This window comes from Sciurus carolinensis, chromosome 11, assembly GCF_902686445.1.
Source record: "Sciurus carolinensis chromosome 11, mSciCar1.2, whole genome shotgun sequence".
NCBI lineage: Eukaryota > Metazoa > Chordata > Mammalia > Rodentia > Sciuridae > Sciurus > Sciurus carolinensis.
In genome coordinates, this window is record NC_062223.1 from 28,195,042 (window position 1) to 28,217,506 (window position 22,465).

The following is a 22,465-nucleotide window of genomic DNA, read 5'->3' on the forward strand; positions in this document are numbered from 1 at the left end:
GTATTCAACATGTCACAGGAATTCCCTATAATCCTATTGGACAAAGCATTGTTTAGCGTGCCCATTTAACACTTAAAAACATGCTTTATAAACAAAAAGGGGGAATAGGGGCATCATACAGATCCCCAAAAGACAAATTATCTGTTGCCGTGTTCATTTTAAATTTTTTAAATCTTGATTCTGAGGGCCGCTGGATGTCAGTCAAGAACCCCACCTGTGTTTATTGATCAAGGACATTCCTTCACCTTTTCTCCTAATTTTCTTACTTATAAAACTGAGACTCTCCAGGGATATAACTTTACTAAACAAAACCCCACACAATTTATCACTCCAGATCCTTTTGATGTTTGGCTCCTCTGCAATTCATTTGGTGTGTGTGCAGATATTTCAGCCTTATCTATGATTCTAGGAGGAGTTTTAAAGAATTGCACATATATACAAAATATGTCTGCTACCTTTGAATCTGCAGTCCAAGTACAAAATTGTACTAAGGAAAATGCCTTCCCTCCTACACCTGTATGTGTCAGGCCTCCCTTCATGTTCCTTGTATCCAATGCTACTACTAATGGTAGCCACCTTACTTGTCCAGAAAGTTCTTGTTTTCTTACAGAATGTTGGAATGCAACCGATTTCTCCATAGCTGTCATGATGCGCATCCCTACCTACCTTCCTATGCCAGTACAAATCCAAGAGGATGAGCTGTCTGTTCTACTCAGATCCAAGAGAGACTTTGGCATCACCGCTGCTATAGTAACTGCAATCGCTGTCTCTGCTGCTGCTGCCGCCACAGCTGCTGCTGCCTTGGCCACCGTAATTCCTGTGGCAGAAGCAGTCAATAGTTTGTCAGAACACACCACCTCTGCCTTGACTGTTCAATCAGAGATCAATCAACAGCTGCGAGCTGGAATTCTGTTGGTCAACCAGAGAGTGGACTTAATACAAGAACAATTAGACATCATTACTCATTTGATGTCAGTGGGATGTGTTCATTATTTATCTGCCTTGTGTATAACTTCTGTAGAATATCAAAACTTAAGTTTGGCTGCTAATCTATCCAAAAGTCTATCCAAGTATCTTAATGGAACCTGGAACTCTAAGTTTGACAACCTTACATTTACCCTAAGACCTCAATTTTTGCTATTAACAATACCAGAGTGTAGGTGGCCTCTGTACGCCAATTAGCTTCCTTTTTCCAGTCTGTTGTCCAATGGGGAAAAAGTTGGTTTGGGTTTTTTTCCCTTGGTGGTCTATTGTGTGTTTTATCTATCCTGTGTATCTGGTGTTTGTGGAAGATACATAGACATCAACAAAGAGAGACAGCTATCATTCGCCAAGCTCTGGTCACTATTGATGTGGGAACCTCCCCCCAAGTTTGGCTATGTTAGACCCATAGTCAATAATGGGTAAGATTCAGGAGGAGCCCATACCAACCTAAGACAGGGATTGAAGGATTTAGACTTCAATACCCGATGATGGGTAAGGATGTGACTCCATCCTGGACAACCTAAGACAGGCACAGTCTCTTTCATAAACAGAAAGGGGGAGAAGTGGTGGGTGATGCCCGGAGCCGTGCCACAAAGACCAAGTTAAGATCAAGTTAAGATGGCAGCTGGCACAGCGCCAGTGGGCATGTAGTTTGTCTCTCGCTGTAAACAGGAAAATGAGCACACTGGCTATCCCTGTCAGACCATGCCTAAGCTACCAATAGTAATATTCCAAGACTTCCTTCCCCTTGGCAACAAGCTTCTGATTGGTTTTTTAACTGTATATAAGTGAGTGTTCTTCCTATAATAAAAGTCTTTCCATCCAAACAAGTAGAGTGTGGTGCATGTTTCAATTTGTGTCCCGCTGGTCAGCGACACCACATGAGACTTTAATATATTTCTTCCATTGACAGATAAAACAAGTAATACAATTCAGTTTTATAGAAGTTTTAAATGATATGATTAACATATTTATTCTAATTAACATATAGAATGTGTCAGTCAACAAAAGCAGTGCATACATATTTAGCAGTTTCCATAAAAAATTTAGCAACATTGATCATTTGCTTGATCATATGTAAATCCATAGTAGATTTCAAAGGCTTCAAAAAATTGAGAATATTCTCTGCTAGCAGTGAACTAAATTTACAAGTCACTAATTTATTCTTTAAATTTACTGAATCTTTTGTTTATGAATTCTTTTTTTTATTATAAACAAATGGGATACATGTTGTTTCCTTGTTTGTACATGGAGTAAAGGCCTACCATTTCTGTAATCATAAATTTACATAGAGTAATGTTGTTTGATTCATTCTGTTATTTTTTCCCTTCCCCCACCCCTCCCACCCCTCTTTTCCCTCTATACAGTCCTTCAATCCTCCATTCTTGCCACCCTAGCTAACCATAACCCTAACCCTAACCCTAACCCTAACACTAACCCCTCCCAACCCCCATTATGTGTCATCATCCGCTTATCAGTGAGATCATACATCCTTTGATTTTTTTTGAGATTGGCTTATCTCACTTAGCATGATATTCTCCAATTTCATCCATTTGCCTGCAAATGCCATAATTTTATCATTCTTTATGGAGGAGTAATATTCCATTGTATATATATACCACAGTTTCTTTATCCATTCATCAACTGAAGGACATCTAGGTTGGTTCCACAATCTGGCTATTGTGAATTGAGCAGCTATGAACATTGCCATGGCTGTATCTCTGTAGTATGCTGATTTTAAGTCCTTTGGGTATAGGCCAAGGAGTGGGATAGCTGGGTCAAATGATGGGTCCATTCCAAGCTTTCTGAGGAATCTCCATACTGCTTTCCAGAGTGGCTGCACTAATTTGCAATCCCACCAGCAATGTATGAGTGTACCTTTTTCCCCACATCCTCACCAACACCTGTTGTTGCTTGTGTTCTTGATAATCGCCATTCTAATTGGGGTGAGATGAAATCTTAGGGTAGTTTTGATTTGCATTTCTCTTATTACTAGAGATGTTGAACATTTTTTCATATATCAGTTGATTGCTTGTACATCTTCTTCTGTGAAGTGTCTGTTCATTTCCTTAGCCCATTTGTTGATTGGATTATTTGTATTCTTGGTGTAGAGTTTTTTGAGTTCTTTATATATTCTGAAAATTAGTGCTCCATCTGAAGTATGATTGGCAAAGATTTTCTCCCACTCTGTAGGCTCTCTTCACATTACTGATAGTTTCCTTTGCTGAGAGAAAGCTTTTTAGTTTGAATCTATCCCAGTTGTTGATTCTTGCTTTTATTTCTTGTACTATGGGATTTCTGTTAAGGAAGTCTGATCCTAAGCCAACATGTTGAAGATTTGGAACTACTTTTTCTTCTCTAAGATGCAGGGTCTCTGGTCTGATTCCAAGGTCCTTGATCCATTTTGAGTTGAGTTTTGTGCAGGGTGAGAGATAGGGTTGAATTTCATTCTGTTGCGTATGGATTTCCAGTTTTCCCAGCACCATTTGTTGAAGAGGCTATCTTTTCTCCTTTGCATATTTTTGGCCCCTTTGTCTAGTATGAGAAAATTGTATTTATTTGGGTTTGTGTCCATGTCCTCTATTATTTACCGTTGATCTACCTGTCTATTTTGGTACCAATACCATGCTGTTTTTGTTACTATTGCTTTGTAGTATAGTTGAAGATCTGGTATTGCGATAACCCCTGCTTTGCTCTTTCTGCTAAGGATTGCTTTAGCTATTCTGGGTTTCTTATTCTTCCAGATGAATTTCATAGTTGCTTGCTCTATTTCTGTAAGGTACATCATTAGGATTTTAATTGGAATTGTATTGAATCTGTATAGCACTTTTGGTAGTATGGTCATTTTGACAATATTAATTCTGCCTATCCAAGAACATGGGAGATCTTTCCATCTTCTAAGATTTTCTTTAATTTCTTTCTTTAGTGTTCTGTAGTTCTCATTGTAGAGGTCTTTCACCTCTTTTGTGAGATTGATTCCCAAGTATTTTATTTTTTTTTGATGCTATTGTGAATGGGGTAGTTTTCCTAACTTTTTCTGAAGACTCATCGCTCATGTATAAAATGCATTGGATTTATGAGCATTGATCTTGTAGCCTGTTATTTCGCTGAATTCACTTATGAGTTCTAAAAGTTTTCTGGTGGAATTTCCAGGTTCCTCTAAATACATAATCATGTCACTCTGAACTGGTATAGTTTGAGTTCTTCTTTTCCAATTCTAATCCCTTTAATTTCTTTGGTTTTGTCTAATTGCTCTGAATAGCTTTCAGGACAATGTTGAATAGAAGTGGTGAAAGAGGGCATCCCTGTCTTGTTCCAGTTTTTAGGGGGAATGCTTTCAGTTTTTCACCATTTAGAATGATATTGGCCATGGGCTTAGTGTAGATGGCCTTTACAATGTTAAGGAATGTTCCCACTATCCCTACTTTTTTCTAGTGTTTTGAGCATGAAGCGATGCTGTATTTCATTAAATGATTTTTCTGCATCTATTGAAATAATCATGTGATTCTTAACTTTAAGTCTCTTGCCATGGTGAATGACATTTATTGATTTCGTTATGTTGAGCCAACCTTGCATCCCTGGGATAAAACCCACTTGATCGTGGTGCACTATCTTTGTAATATATTTTTGTATGTGATTTGCTAAGATTTTGTTGAGAATTTTTGCATAGATGTTCATTAAGTATATTGGTCTGAAATTTTCTTTTCTCAATGTGTCTCTGTCTGGTTTAGGTATCAGGGTGATATTGGCTTCATAGAATGAGTTTGGGAGGGTCCCCTCCTCTTCTATTTCATGGAATACATTGAGGAGTATAGGAATGAGTTGTTAGTCTCTGGTTGTCAAGACTCACAGGTGATAAGTTCATTGAGAATTAAATATTTAACCTTTGCCCTAGCAAGCAAAAACACTAATGACATGCCAGTTGAGTATTATGGGCAAACAAAGTAAATCATCCATTTTTCCTTTCTTTAATCTTACCAGCCACCCCAAAGTAGAAGAGTATATATTAGTTACCTTTCTCATAATAGACTGAAAATGATAAATGTGATTTCATTGATCACCCTTGAAAAAGTTCATGAAAAACTGAATTCTGATTCTACACCTCACTTTGACAGTGTGGGTGCCCTGCAGCAGACCAAGTGTGATGAGGTTCAGACATGCGAGTGTGCTTCCCCTTTGCCTTTCCTTTTCTTCACACCTTCCTGTCCTCAAAGCCTGGGAAGCTTCTTCATGCCCTGTGCCTTTCCTGGTCCTCCTTTTTCATTCATTTATTCCTAAGAACTAGCTCAAGAAGTATGGATCTGCTAGATTGACTCCATTGCTTTATGTACCTGTGCAACCAAGACTTGAAATGTAGCTATAAGGTAAAACACTGTTCTGGCCAGATTGCACTGACCAACACCAAATCATATCTGCACCATCATACATTTGAATTCAAATATGTTTATATTATTTTAATGCCCAACATTTTACTGTGGACCTGTAGTTCTATACAGGAACTTCCACTAATATTCATGAGGGTGGTAAACAAATAGTGAAAGTAATACTTAGGAAGTAAGTGATTTCCTGGTGCAACTGGAAGACTTTTCTGAGGTGGTGGTATTTAAATAGGTACAGTGTCCACGTAGAAATGAAGAGTGGAAATGAGACCAGAGGAAGGGTTTACGGTGTGCAACATGGATTGATCAGGGAATGTATTCAGTAGGGACAGGAGCTCATGGAGCATGCATGGGCTCAAGTCTAGGAGGACAAATGGAAAGGTAGATGGAGGCACAAGGAGCTTTGAAAGTTATTAAGAACATTTCAACCATTGCATCTGAGAACTGTAGCAACTATTTCATTATGTTTATCAAGCATCATACATTTTTGGAGGGGTATCAGGAATTGAATTCAGGGGCACTCAATGAGTGAGCCACATTCCCAGCTCTATTTTGTATTTAATTTAGAGACAGGGTCTCACTGAGTTGCTTAGAGCTTTGCTATTTCTTTGGCTGACTTTGAACTCACAATCCTCCTGCTTCACCTCTGGAGCCCCTGGGATCACAGGCATGGGCCATGGCATCTGGTCTGAATCACCATATTTTTAAATACCTATACACACATATGTGAATGCACACACACACACACACACACACACACACACACACACACACATATTTTAATTCAGGGGTTGAATACAGGGGTGCTTGTGCACTGAACCCTATCTTCAGTCCTTTTCTTCTTTTTTTTTTTTATTTTGAGACAGTTTCTTGCTAAGTTACTTAGGGCCTAGCTAAATTGTTGAGGCTGGCTTTGAACTTGTGATTCTTCTGCCTTAGCCTCCCAAACCCTTGGGATTACAGGCATCACAATGATACCCAGCTTACTTTTCTTTTCCAAATGATAGAAATGAAGTGAAAAATTAGAAGACATTGGAAAATGTGAGAAGAGGAGATAATACCTGAATTTTTTCCTTGTTTAGAGAAATAAAGTAAGTATCTTGATAAAGACCTGTGAGGATCTACTTAAAGCATTCTAGGACTGGTGAGTACAATATTGGAATTTATGACATTTTGGTTTTTGTGACCTATTGACTTTCACAAAAAATCATGTGAATTTCTCAGTTGAGGGAAGATGTTTAGTTTTTATATACCCAATGGAGTATATTTGAGAGTAAGCTCTTTTGAGTCTTTGATAAGAAACACATTGGCATTGAGAAATCATGTTTCTGATGCCCTGCATGCTAGTCTTTATTTTATGGGGACCACCATGAGTCTGCTTGTATTTTGCACTGAATTACTAAATGCAGGAAACAGAAAGATGAATGTATTCAGTGGGCTCATTTCATCTGAAAGAGGGTAGGCTCTTTGTTTTGGATAACCTCCAAGTCCAATTGTGTGTAATTTAAGTTTGAAAGGAAGATAAAATTCAATTAAATAAATCAGACTGATTTTTGTTGTCAGATGACTCAATCAAACCTTTATCATGTTTCTATTCCTCTAAATTTTAATGAAAAGATATCAAAATTTCATATCTTTGCTTTCATAGATTACAGCTAAGAGGACAAGTTATTTACAACTTTTCCTTCTATGACCTTGGAATCTATCTGGAATTTTCATGTTGATCTATCTGTCCAAGAAAGCATTTTTATTTTTGCTTTCTTTACATGCCAATCTTCTAGATGGCATGCACTATTAATTCATTTTTTAAATATTTATCAAAGATATTTGGAACTGTCATTCATACCTTTTGAACACTGTGAAAAAAACTAAGATTATCTATGGTACCACTAAAACCTTATGTCACTCATCAAAGCAAATTCATATTTTAAATGAGCCCCCCACTGCTTTTGGTACTTGAGCCACTGGGATTATAGGTATGTGCCATGACATCAGGTTTGAAACACTTTTGTAGCTGTATTATTGGTAAGTGAATAATTGAAATAAACATTTTTCAACAATAAAAATCACCTTTAGGAATGCCAGTTCTAATAAATATAATGGATGGAATTGTTCCAATAGCACACAGTGCAGAACTACATCTTCTATATGCTTTGCACATATTGAATGACCTAGACTTCCTAGCATCCCTTAAAGGTGGTTTTTAGAATCATGTATGTTCTACAGGTGAAGATCAAGAGAGTGTTTGGATGACAGATCCCTGGTGGGTAATGGAGTGTGATTTGACAGGAGGCAGGGTGACTTCAGACTACAAGCCAATCATTGAGATAACACACTTCTCAATCTGATTTTGTTTGCATGTCTGAGCATCTAGTTGGTAACCAGATTATCTAAATGAAAGCTTGCAAGATTTTAAATTATCTGACCCCTCTCTCTTCCTGCTGGTTGCAGTGTGTGGTTGCAGGGCTATGGACACACTCAACAAATACCACATTATGACATGCAGTCATTAAAACCTAAGGGATTCTAGGAATAATATGGTCAGAATGAGTAGTTCTATCCTTGTGCTAAGAAATTGTAAATGTTCAATTTGACATGAACAAGGAAAGGGTTATTATTCACATTTTCTTGCATACTCTGGTCATTGTATTGTGTCTGTGATCATTATCGAGAAAGTATAAGTAAGGAGTCCCTGGAGAACAGTAATCTTGGGCAGCCCAATAAATGATGGGCTGTCTGAGTGTGAAGTAAAATGGGGTTTAAGAATGGTAGTAAAGGAACTTCAGAGGCATTATTTCAACATAAATAGGATTTGCAGAGGAAAAGGAGAGTTGATTCCTGGATGTGATGGAGACATGCTGGCTCAGTAGAAATAGTCTTTATGTGCTCTGATTCATACTTCCTGTTTGCTCACTGTACTAAATATTCTTTCACAAATCACTATATCTGACACTTTCTAGAGTTTTAAAAATATACTCTTTAGTCAAATTGTTTATTATTTTTCATCCTGCTGATTATATGAGGAGTATTCCTGTGAGAACATTTATCTGGCCCTGCACAACACAGGAAAGGCCCTGATATGACCAACAATAATTTTCTAATGAACTGATATCCACCCGCACATTCCCCTCATAACAACAAAACATCTTTTCCCATATATTGATTAGACAATTCTAAAATATGTTTGAATGTTTGCTTGGTTTGAAAAGCAACCCTGTTAACTTAAAAAAAATTTTTGAAGATATTGAGAATTGAGTCTACTCAGTCTGAGAACATAGGTTATTGCTTACATTTTACTGTAAACAAAGTCACAAAGAATTCTTAATAAAAGAAGAAATTGTCCAAAAACTAAATGATTTGTCTCTGGATACTTTCTTAATTTTTAAATTTAATGGTGAAGAAGGAATTTAAAATTGATAAATAAATAAAAGCACTACAATAAAGGAAGGGAATCAGGGGGAAGGACCATGAGAGAGAAAGGGGCAGTACTGGGGATTAAAAATGAGCAAACTAGATTATATGCATTTATGATTATGTCAGAAAGAACTCCACTATTATATCTAACTACAGTGCACTAACAAAAACATTAAAAAGAAAAAAAAATGCCAAAATTATTTAACTAATAAAATATATTGCTGCCCATGAACATAAAACTTGTGGGAAAGAATGGAATATTGATTAAATCCTGGAAGGACTGAATGCTACACCACACTTCCTTTCATTCACATTTCTCTGACCCTGCCTCCTTCTGTCTCTGTTTGTTTTCTGAATCAAACTTAAAAAAAAAATCACGCTATTTTTCACAACTGCATAAAACTTTGATGTTATACTATCTGCACCATTTTATATTTGTGATCCCATTTCCATGTCATCCAACTCTATTTTTCTAACAGAAACAAATAAAACATCAAGCAAAGCAGGCCCAAGACTACAGTGGGAGTTGCAGGGCAGTTTGAAGTACAGATGTGTTGGTAGCATGTTATTACTGACTGGCATTTTTGGAATCTCCCCCTGACCAGGAATGTGATCCGTGTCAGGTAATTCTTCTGTATCAGCACTCACACCTAGAATTTCAATTAAAAGAGAAGAACACTTGTTTCTTAATTTTATGAATGATTGACAAGGTTGTTTCTGAGCCTTAACTTTCTTTTCATAAATCACTTTGATTCTACATTTTTTTGCTCTGGGGAGTAAACAGAAATACAAAGAGAACACAATGATTGAAGACTGTATAAAGTAGCAAATGGTCTGTTGTGGGTCCTCCTAGAGGAGCCTGAGGAGCTGCTTCTGAGTTTCCCTCAAGTGTTAGTCTTCATGCTGTATTTCCTGACATCACACACATCTGCTTTATGAACTTTTAAATGAAAACAGAAAAGATTCCTTTAATCCCCAGAAATCATGTTTTAGTTTTAAAGTCATGGATTCTTCAGATCAACTTTTTAAAAAAAGTTCAATTAATGTATATCTTTTATATGCTTAAAGTAAGTTTTTTTTTTTCTCATACATACTTCTTGCTACCTCAATCCAACAAATAGTATGCATTTTCTTCATGGACCAAAGATGGAATTACTTATCATAGAACTCAGCTCTTATACTTAGTAATATAAGAGAGTACTTTACCTGAATACTGCAAAGAGATACTATATTCCATCCTCTTATATACTTTATTCTATTCCTGAATAATATAGGAGATGAAAACATCTTTCATTAATGCAAGAGAAGTTTTTAGAAAAAGGAAAAAACCTCATTATTTAAGAACATAAATGTTTTATAAATTCTTGAAAAGACACACAAAATTGTGTTGATTAATCAGGCTAATAGAAAAATTCCAAGCCTTGGAAATACAGAGAAACATGGCCTCTCAGGGAAATCTCTTAAAATTCCAGTCAGAAGTCAAGGTAGAGACTTTTAATTCATTTTTCTTTTTTTCCTAAGATTATGTCAAAAGTAGCACTGGAGCAGCAATGGGAACATTCTCCTTCTCTACTGCCAGAGATGCTGTCCCTCGCTTAGATAAAGAATGAAGAGTTGGAAAAAAGAGCATCATGCTTGGGCCATTAGGAGAATGGTTAAGGAACTGATGCATGTTGAGAATTCTAATTCCCACTTCTGAATTTTTAGAAAGGATTTGCAAAGGTGATGTAATGCTTCAAAGTGCAGGTGCTGTGGTCAGGTTCTCATGACTAATGTCGTGCACTGTCCTTTTCCTTAATAACCTTGTACACTGGAGTTAGCTGCATAAACTTTCTGGCCCCCAGATTCCTCATCTTTAGTGATGATTGTACCAAGATGAATGGATGTAGCAGGGGACGAAGCAATGCATGTGGAGCTGAGAGGACAGCACTTGATACCTGAAGGTACCCAAGAGAAAGCAGTTGTCACAGAATTCAGATCTTTCTCCTATTTCTTCCTGTTCTTTCTTTGTTTTTGGAACTCCAATTCTTCCATGTCTAATGAAATTAAGTCCATATGCAGTTTTTTATCTTTGTGTAAAAACTAAACAACTTAGGAATTCAAGTGCACATTTTTCTACTGTTTCTCAAATAACATCTTATTTGCCTCTTCTAAATATATTCTCATTTATCCTCTATTCATACTCCCATTCTTGTGCTTTAGATTAAAAGTTTAATATTATAAATCTGTATCAAATTACAGATGTAAGACCATGGCAAAATCAATTACTACTCTGCCAATCATGGATACCGATAGAGAATATAAAATTTACTGTTGCCAAACCACAAACTAACAAATGGCACTGGGAAGGACATTAAAGATAAGACAATGGGACTCATAATACAGAATGGAAGCTTCTGATTTAACTGTCTGTATAGTTTACTAAGTGTGCCTGATGTCATAGATTGCATTAGGTTTCTGCTGCAGAATTGTTCAGGAAAATCTAAGTGGCTGATGTGCAGAACTCCTTCAGGTCTAGTTGTTATAACTTGATCTCATTCTTGCAATTAGCTAAATCACTAAGACAACAGAAGAGAAGTTCAGGCATCTGTTAAGAAGGAAACCAGCAGAGAGAAAGGATATTTTTTCACCCACATTTAAGAAATATCAAAAGTATAAATGTTGAGACATCTAGGGAAATCAGCAGAGTTACGGTGAGGAGAGAGGAGAGGACTGGCAATCTGAGAAGAATGGATATCTTAGATAGCCAGGAAAGGGAATATAAATATTAGGACAAGATAAATCTTTAACTGGTAAAGAACAATCCTAGATCAAATATATGGCAAATTTAAAGAATTGCAGAAAACTTAATTACAAGTAGAATTTGAATTTATTGTTAAATTTGTAAAAATAATTATTTAATAAAAGTATGAAAATGTTACTAATATGTACAAATGCATTCATGTAAATGATCTAGATTTATTGCTTGAAGTACAGTTAGTAAAATAGTGCCTCTAATGACAGCCCTATTAGCAATCTCTCTTATAATTTTGAAAGATCCATATGTATGTATAAATAAGAAAATTTTAAACACAAATTCTATTATTTGCAGAACAATTGATGCAAGAAATAGTTTTGTTGCTAAAGAATTAGTTTTTTTAGGAAGAGTAGAGTGAGAAATGTGAATATTGGGGGCACAGAGAGGCCAACCTCCCAAGGTCACTGTCCAAGGAGGTGGCCTGGTGCTCACAAGTCATGATTTGAGGGACCCCTGAACAATCTCAGGAACAGGACCAGCAATTCAAGAGTAGGCTATGAAGGAAGAAGAGACTGAGGAGTGTTCCAGGAGAAACATGGACAGTGTAGCCTGCTACCTACATCAGAATACAGACCTAAAACTGGTATTGAAGATTATATGGAGGTTAGAGAGGGCTGGGTCCATGGTGTGGTCATTTATGGAAAGTTTTCAATAGTTTAAAATTTTTATATAAGATGCTGGATTATTTTAGCTTGTTAGTTCCACCTTTGCAAATAAATTAAGCATAAACCTCACATTCTATTTCTGAACTTTAAGGAAATTTGATATTTAGGTTTTAATCTTGAGGTTTAATTCTAAACATTCCTATAACAGTAACAAAACATATATTTCAATTAAAAAGTCTATCATTGTTGTATGTTTCCTTCTAATTTATAAAATTACACTTAAATGATTATAGATGGTCAGTGATTTTATTTTTCTTCTGCATTTCTCACATATTATAAAATGCTTCTTATTTTATGTCCTCATGCTATTAATGTTTTATTGATAATATCATCTGAATGACAATTTGTAATAGTCATATTTATATCAACATCTGAATTGCTGAATATGTTAGATATTTCCCAATTGCCAATATTAACATTAATTTTGCAATGTAAATATTCCCCATCTCTTCATTTTTATAAATTTATATGCTTGGTGTTACTAGTATAAGCAATACATGCATACTTATGATTCTGGAATTATTTAGCTGTATATTTTTCAGAAATATTACCTGAATTGATCAATTTTGTTGCCATTTTAGGAGTAATTTTTTAAAGAATGTTTTTTATTGGGGGGAGGGTAACGGGATTGAACTCAGGGGCATTTGGCCACTGAGAAACATCCCCAGCCTTGTTTTGTATTTTATTTAGACACAAAATGTCATTGAGCTGCTTAGGGTCTTGCTTTTGCTGAGACTTGAGATCCCCCTGCCTCAGTCTCCCAAGCAGCTGGTATTAGAGGTATGCACCACCATGCCCTCCTAAAGCATGCTTTTTTTTTTTTTTTTTGGCAGTGCTGGGGATTGAACCCAGGGCCTTGTGCTTGTGACACAGGCACTCTACCAAGAGAGCTATATCCCCACCCCTAAAGCATGCTTTTTATTTTTTTTAACTTTTTTTGTAAATAAATGGGATACATGTTGTTTCTCTGTTTGTACATGGAGTCAAGGCATACCATTTGTGTAATGATAAATAAACATAGGGTAATGTTGTTTGATTCATTCTGTTATTTTTTTTCCTTCCCCCATCCATCCCACCCCTCCTTTCCCTCTCTACAGTCCTTTCTTGCTCCATTCTTATCACCCTCCTTAACCCCAACCCTAAACCTAACCCTAACCCTAACGCTAACCCCTCCCTCATCCATTATATGTCATCGTCAGCTTATCAGCGAGATCATTCATCCTTTAATTTTTTGAGATTGGCTTATCTCACTTAACATGATATTCTCAAATTTCATCCATTTGCTTGCAAATGCCATAATTTTATCATTCATTATGGCAGAGTAATATTCCATGTATATATATGCCACAGTTTCTTTATCCATTCATCAATTGAAGGACATCTAGGTTGGTTCCACAATCTGGTTATTGTGAATTGAGCAGCTATGAACATTGATGTGGCTGTATCTCTGTAGTATGCTGATTTTAAGTCCTTTGGGTATAGGCCAAGGAGTGGGATAGCTGGGTCAAATGGTGGTTCCATTCCAAACATTCTGAGGAATCTCCATACTGCTTTCCAGAGTGGCTGCACTAATTTGCAACCCCACCAGCAATGTATGAGTGTACCTTCTTCCCCACATCCTCTCCAACACCTATTGTTGCTTGTGTTCTTGATAAACGCCATTCTAATTGGGATGAGATGGAATCTTAGTGTAGTTTTCATTTGCATTTCTCTTATTACTAGAGATGTTGAACATTTTTTCATATATCTGTTGATTGCTTGCACATCTTCTGTGAAGTGTTTGTTCAATTCTTTAGACCATTTATTGATTCAGTTATTTGTATTCTTGGTGTAGAGTTTTTGAGTTCTTTATATATTCTGAAAATTAGTGCTATATCTGATGTATGAGTGGCAAAGATTGTCTCCCACTCTGTAGGCTCTCTCTTCCCATTGCTGATAGTTTACTTTGCTGAGAGAAAACTTTTTAGTTTGAATCTATCCCAATTGTTGATTCTTGCTTTTATTTTTGTGCTATTGGAGTGCTGTTAAGGAAGTCTGATCCTAAGCCAACAAGTTGAAGATTTGAACCTACTTTTTCTTCTATCAGATGCAAGGTCTCTGGTCTGATTCTGAGTTCCTTGTTCAATTTTGAGTTGAGTTTTGTGTAGGGAGAGAGATAGGGGTTTAATTTCATTCTGTTGCATATGGATTTCCAGTTTTCCCAGCATCATTTGTTGAAGAGGCTATCTTTTCTCCATTGCATATTTTTGGCCCCTTTGTCTAGTATGAGAAAATTGTATTTATTTGGGTTTGTGTCCATGTCCTCTATTCTGTATCATTGATCTACCTGTCTATTTTGGTACCAATACCATGCCATATTTCTTACTATTGCTTTGTAGTATAGTTGAAGATCTGGTATTGCGATACCCCCTGCTTCTCTCTTTCTACTGAGGATTGCTTAAGCTATTCTGGGTTTCTTATTCTTCCAGATAAATTTCATAATTGCTTCCTCTATTTCTGTAAGGTACATCAATTCAGATTTTAACTAGAATTGCATTGAGTCTGTATAGTACTTTTGGTAGTATGGCCATTTTGACAATATAAATTCTGCCTATCCAAGAACATGGGAGATCTTTCCATCTTCTAAGATTTTCTTTAATTTCTTTCTTTAGTGTTCTGTAGTTCTCATTGTAGAGGTCTTTCACCTTTTTTGTGAGATTCATTCCCAAGTATTTTATTTTTTTTGATGCTATTGTGAATGGGGTAGTTTTCCTAACTACTCTTTCTGTAGGTTCATCACTTGTGTATTAAGATTCATTGGATTTATGAGAATTGATCTTGTAACCTACTACTTTACTGAATTCACTTATGAGTTCTAAAAGTTTTCTGGTGGAATTTCCAGGTTCCTTTAAATATATAAACATGCTATCAGCGAACAGGGATAGTTTGAGTTCTTCTTTTCCAATTCGTATCCCTTTAATTTCTTTGGTTTGTCTAATTGCTCTGGCTAGAGTTTCAAAGATGATGTTGAATAGAAGTGGTGAAAGAGGGCATCCCTGCCTTGTTCCAGTTTTTAGGGGGAATGCTTTCAGTTTTTCACCATTTAGAATGATATTGTCCATGGGCTTAACATAGATGGCCTTTACAATGTTAAGGAATGTTCCCACTACTCCAATTTGTTCTAGTGTTTTGAGCATGAAGGGATGCTGTATTTTATCGAATGTTATTTCTGCATCTATTGAAATAATCATGTGATTCTTAACTTTAAGTCTGTTGATATAGTGAATGACATTGATTGATTTCCAGATGTTGAACCAACTTTGCATCCCTGGGATAAAACCCACTTGATTGTGGTGCACTATCTTTTTAATATATTTTTGTATGCAATTTGCTAAAATTTTATTTAGAATTTTTGTATCCATGTTCATTAAGGATATTGGTCTGAAATTTTCTTTCCTCGATGTGTCTCTGTCTGGTTTAGGTATCAGAGTGATATTGGCTTCATAGAATGAGTTTGGGAGGGTTCCCTCCTCTTCTATTTCATGGGATGCTTTGAGGAGTATTGGAATGAGCTCTCATTTAAGGTTTTGTAGAACTCGGCTGAGAACCCATCTGGTACCGGACTTTTCTTTGTTGGTAGGCTTTTGATGACCTCTTCTATTTCATTGCTTGAAATTGATTTAATTAAGTTGTGTACGTCCTCCTCAATCAGTTTAGGTAATTCATATGTCTCTAGAAACTTGTTGATGTCTTCGAGGTTTTCTGTGTCATTGGAATATTGATTTTCAAAATAGCTTCTATTTATGTTTTGTATTTCACTCATGTCTGTTGTGATATTTTCTTGTTCATTCTGAATTTTAGTAATTTGAGTTTTCTCCCTCTTTCTTTTTGTTAGTGTGGCTAAGGGTTTATCAATTTTGATTATTTTTTCAAAGAACCACCTATTTATTTTGTTAATTTTTTCTGATTTTTTCTTTTGTTTCTATTTTGTTGATTTCAGCTCTGATTTTAACTATTTTCTGTCTTCTACTACTTTTGGTTTTGGTCTGCTCTTCTTATTCTAGGGCTTTGAGCTGTAGTGTTAAGTTGTTTATTTGTTGATTTCTACTTCTTTTTTGAATGCACCCCATGAAATAAGTCTTCCTCTAAGTACTGCTTTCATAGTGTCCCAGAGATTTTGATATGATGTGTCTTTGTTCTCGTTTACTTCTAAGAATTTTTTTATTTTCCTCCTGATGGTCTTCTGTTATCCATTCATCATACAGTAGTGTATTATTTAATCTCCAGGTATTGGAGAAGTTTCTGTTTTTTATTCTGTCATTTATTTCTAATTTCAATCCATTATGATCTGATAGAGTACAAGGTAGTATCTCTGTCTTCTTGTATTTGCTAACAGTAGCTTTGTGGCATAAAATATGGTGTATGTTACAGAAGGATCCATGTGCTGCTGAGAAGAAAGTGTATTCGTTCTTTGTTGGATGGTATATTCTATATATGTCGGTTAAGTCTAAATTGTTGATTGTATTACTGAGATTTATGGTTTCTTTATTCAATTTTTATTTGGAAGATCTATCCAGTGGTGAGAGAGGTGTGTTAAAATCATCTAGTATTATTGTGTTGTGGTAATTTGATTTCTGAAATTAAGGATTTGTTTGACGTACATGGATGGGCCAATGTTCGGGCCATAGATATTTATGATTGTTATGTCTTGCTGATTTATGCTTTCCTTAAGCAGTATGTAATGTCCTTCTTTATCCCTTCTGACTAGTTTTGGCTTGAAGTTCGCATTATCTGAAGTGAGGATGGATACTCCAGCTTTTTTGCTGTGTCCTTGTGCAATGTATGTTTTTTCCCATCCTTTTATCTTTAATCTATGAGTATCTCTTTCTATGAGATGAGTCTCTTGCAGGCAGCATATTGTTGGATATTTCTTTTTAATCCAATCTGCCAGTCTATGTCTTTTGATTGATGAGTTCAGGCCATTAACATTCAGGGTTATTATTGTGATATGATTTGTATTCCCAGTCATTTGACTCATTTTTGTTTTTTGACCTGATTTGATTTCTCCTTTTTTGGCTATTCCTTTAGGCTACTTTCTCCTGTTGCTGATTTGCATCATTGTTTTTCATCTCTTCCTCATGGAATATTTTGCTGAGAATGTTCTGTAATGCCTGCTTTCTTTTTGTAAATTCCTTTAGCTTTTGTTTATCATGGAAGGATCTTATTTTGTCGTCACATCTGAAAGTAAGTTTTGCTGGGTGTAAGATTTTTGGTTGGCATCTGTTTTCTTTCAGGGCTTTATAAATGTTGTTCCAGGCCCTTCTATCTTTCAGGTTCTGGATTGAAAAATCTGCTGATATTCTTATTTGTTTCCCACTGAATGTAATTTGATTCTTTTCTCTTGTGGCCTTTAATATTCTGTCTTTGTTTTATATGTTAGGTATTTTCATTATAATGTGCCTTGGTGTGGGTCTGTGGTAATTTTGTATATTTGGAGTCCTGTAGTCCTCTTGTACTTGGTTTTCCATTTCATTCTTCAGATTTGGGAAATTTTCTGATGTTATTTCATTGAATAGATTGATCATTCCTTTGGTTTGTTTCTCTAAGTCTTCCTCAATCGCAATAATTCTTAAATTTGGCCTTTTCATGATGTCCCATAATTCTTGTAGATTCTGTTCATGATATTTTACCATCTTCTCTGTTTGGTCAATTTTGTTTTCAAGATTAAATATTTTGTCTTCAGTGCTTCCGAAGAAAGCTACCCCTGTCAGATACTGGGTCCAGGGCTGGGGACTGGTTCTGCATAGATATCCTCTCACTGGGTGGTCCTACTCCTAGAAGCTGGCTATAGACAGGGCCTGCCCCCACCCGAGGGAGCCAGACTGCTTGGGGAAAGTCTCTCCCTGTTCTGCCTTGGTCCCAGAAGCCGCCTGCAGGCCAGGGCCCACCGCTGGGTTCAGGGTTTGGGGTTGGCTCTGTGTGGAAAAGCTCTCACTGGGCAGGCCTGCTCCTAGAAGCTGACTGTGGATTTAGCCTACCACCAGAGAGAGCAGTGCTGTTTGGGAATGACTCTTGCTGCCCTTCCCTGCTCTGAGAAGCTACCCTGTCTGGGTCTGCCACCCAGGCTGAGCTTTACCAGGTGGGAGAGACTCATCCCACAGCTCTATGTTGGTCTGAGTCTCTCAATACCACCACTTCTTGAATCCTGAGTTCTGGAGTGACCCGAGATGCAGTCACCCTCTAGTCCGCAATCTTGGATCCTCCTGAATTCTTCATATATATAAAACCCTGTTGGATTTAACATTGTTGTTCAATATATTAATATAATCCACATATTGTGTTCCACCTCTGTAATATTTTTCATATAGATGATATTATACAACATATGCATGTGTATGTATATATAACTCATGTATATGCCATGTAAGTAGGTGCCTAGCTTCTCATCATTTAGTTTGGTTCACTTGCTCCTTGCTTTTAGAAGATGTGTATTCACTTGCTCCTTGCTTTTAGAAGATGTATATTTGCATAAGAATTTTTTATCTTCATGCTGATATTTATGCATATTTTCATCCTCTTTTTATTTGCATACTGTCAGTTAAATAAATTAAAATACAGTCAATGAACTTTAGTTTCTCTACCCCAGGAGGTACTCTTCTCAAGTGATTCCACTAACTGCTCACATACCACTGTCATTAAACACATTACATAGCATTACAATTGCTGCATGCCCTTACTCCTTTATCATTAACAGGTGAGATTGTAAGGGAGGAAATTAGACTTAATTCACTATTTCACTCAAAAATTTTAATGTGCAGCACATTGCAATTATGCAAAGTGCATTTACTGAATGAGTATAATTGATTCCTTCAGTCAACCTTGGAGATATCTAAATATATAAAATGGAAATATTATAAATTCAAAAGAACTCTTCAGGGGTATTTGTAGTTATTATTTCATAAGCAATTTTGAATTTTTTTTTAAATTGGTGATGCTGTAAATGACCAGGAGCCAACAACTGAATCTAGTCAAAATTTATAGTGAAAAATCAAAAATTAAAATTGATGAATAAGTATTTTTCAATGTCATCATGTTATTTTACCATCCTTTCACATTTGGCCTCATATCTGTAAATCAAAAGGAATGGAATGAATAGCCTTCAAACTATTTTCAAATGACAAATGGTGTTGTTTTCTATTTGTTTCTGTTTACAGTTTAAACACATTGAAGTCTAAAGGAATTATAAAGCTGCAATCATTTACTGCTCCCTCACCCTTTCATTGCAGCCATTTCTCCTCCTCCCATCTTACAACACAGATCAGCAACCTGAAAACATCCTAGCCAAACACTGGCCCGCTTGTCAGTCCGTGAACTTCCTTCTGAGCAACTAGTCTGATTGTCCTTAACCAGTGAAATTCCATAACTTAAGAGAAACTCCTCTCTCTCTCTCTCTCTCTCTCTCTCTCCCAGGCCTGAGAGTGGACACTGTGGTTATCGACCAAATAAAATCTCTGGTGTGAGTTCCTGTGTCCACAGTGATTTTCTGGGTGCAATCATTGGCTTGCAACTCAGAGGGGTGACCACAGAGTTCATGCTCTCCTGGATTCAAGGTTCTGAGCTGCCTTGGGGCCCAAACTGAGCTGCATTTTTCTTACAGCAATTATTTGACTTTGACAAGAAAAATTAACTATGTACATTCAGGGATTGGTGTTTAACCATCAACTTTAAGGGTTTAACCATCAACTTTAAGGGTTTAACCATCAACTTTAAGGGTCAGAGGAAGCCGTGATTCGTAGTGTGCACCAGTTTCTATCATGTGAACACCAGAGCCACAAGAATGTGGAGCTGAAAAGAAATGGTACAAATGATGGAGCAAATGTCCCAGCCAATCACTGGAGCTGTTTCACCTGCTTTTTTTTTACACAGTCAAAGTTTAAGTAAAAGCAGTACAAAATTCAAAATTTAACTTACCACAAATGTATGTTGGTTACTCTTTTCACCTATTCATATTCGATTTTAAAGCCAAAGTCCATGTATGATTTAAAGTTCAGTTTGTTTTTCTACTTACTACTGTGTTGAAAATGATAAAATTATATATATATAAGTATATATACAAATGCTGAAATTCAAGGAACAGATTTCTTTTTGTGGACCAGGAACATAAAGGCAAAAACAACAAAACAAAACAAAATATCTTCCAAACAAAAGAATAACAACAACAAAATCAACTTTTCCTGAGAGTGTCTGTGTTTTTGTTACTAAAGCAGGCCTTGCTTTGCCCGGTTTTTAAACTTTCCTATGTCCTTAAAATATTGGAAAAGGGTTATAATATTTCAGCTGAATATTTCAAACTTTTCAAATTAGTACTTTGGAAGAAATAAAAAAAGGGTGATTCTTTATTCAAATGATGGTGTGGCTCTGCCATCTAGTGGATATTCTGTTTTTACCACTTGAAAGTTAAAAAAAAAAAAATCCTCAGCTACTCTTATAGGTGTATTTTGTACTAGCACTGGGAGTATATGAAAACAAATTTTACCAATTGCCATAGTGTTTTGCTGAGTATTAGATAGCAAATAGGAGTCAACTTGATAGTATTTGTGAAAATTAAAACCAATTTTTGATTTTCATTAGGTCAAACTAAAATAAACTTTAAAGAAAAAAGTTCCTTTTTTTTTTTTTCACGTGAAACAAGAAAGAACAGCAACTGGGACTTGGGACATCTAAGTTTTATTTCTTAATTTCTAATATAATTAGTTATGTTTCCCTGAAAAACTATTCAAATGTTCAAATTTTGTTTTTCTCATTTGCAATACTTAAAAAAAATTATTATGTTCAAACATTGTATCTAATTACATAGCCTAAAAGTAAACAGCAGATTTGCAAAATGTGAACTATAAAATATAAACAGTATATGATTTCTGTATCTATGTAAACATGTATATGTAGTTTTAGTGTATATAAATCTCCATATGTTTCTGGCTTTATTTCTGTATATCTGTAGCTATAATCTACCTATCTATCCATCCATCAGTTATCTATCTATATTTAAATTATTGCTTTTCTTTAAGCTTTCTCTTTCAAATGTGGAACAACAGAGGACTGTCTTAAAAATTGCTCTTGGTTACCAGTATTACACTATTACAGATTTCAGTTCTTTAATGACATTGAGTAAAAGGGAGCCTTTAATGACTGGACCACGCACACATTGACACTACAAAATTCCCAATTAAATCCAGGAGTACTACACTCATTACATATTTTTAAAATTGAAGTAAAATTTGTGCACACATATTGTACAGATTTTTAAGACTTCACTTCCTTTGGTAGTGATATTCATAGGACGTTTTATATGCTTTACCCTCATATCAGGTACATCTGAGCTGCAGTTGTTTCATTTCCTTCTCAGAAATTGGTGTTTTAAAATTTAAAATATACTGTGAAATTTAAAATCCTAATGGAATGTCATTACTAACCTGCCAATTGATTAGCAATATCTTGTTAGGATTTTAGTTTGAATTTCTATGATGAGCAATAATTCTGAGCATGTTTTCAGTCATCACTGGCCACTCATGTAGTCTTAGCTTTGCAAAAATCTCCCATTTTAAGTATTTATCACATTATTAAACTGTCAGTATTAACTTTTGTTTTTCTTTAAAATTCCCAGAAATAAAAATTGGCCACTTTAAACACTTTTGAAAGAATGAATCAGGAGCAATAAATGCACTCATATTGCTGCACAATCATAACCACCCTCTCTTGAACTTTTTCAACATCAAAAACTGGGAATCTCTACCCATTAAAAATAACAGTTATGCTCCATTTATGTATGATATATCAAAATGTATAAATGCATTCTACTGTCATGTACAACAAATTAGAACAAATTTTTAAAAAATTTAAAAATCTTCACCTCCCTTCCACCATTCACCAGTAAAAGTACTCTAGTTTTTCCTCTATATCATTTTGACTTTTCTTTTTTGCATTTTTATTAGTTTGTTTTATTTATGCATTATATTAGGGTTAATTTTGATGCTACTTACACATACATGTTACACATACATGGAACATGACTTGCTATAATACAGTCCCCAGGACCTCTCCTTTTCCTCTCCTCCTTCTCTACACCTGTTTTCTTTCCTCTACTCTATTTATCTTTCTTCTATTATTTTATAGTGTTTTGAAATTAATATCTTGTTTTGATTTGCATTTCCCTAATTGCTAGAAATGTTGAACATTTTTTCATATAC

At 35.7% G+C, this 22,465-nt stretch overlaps 1 protein-coding gene across 1 annotated transcript in view; it reads left to right on the top strand.

Moving 5' to 3' along the window:
* The first annotated feature begins 444 nt into the window (after nt 1-444).
* LOC124959345 (uncharacterized) overlaps nt 445-22,465 on the top strand; it is a 28,361-nt gene continuing 6,340 nt past the window's right edge. The window contains 3 exon segments of the mRNA XM_047517862.1: nt 445-971; nt 5,013-5,143; nt 19,990-20,076. Coding sequence (XP_047373818.1) covers nt 445-971; nt 5,013-5,143; nt 19,990-20,076 — 745 coding nt within the window.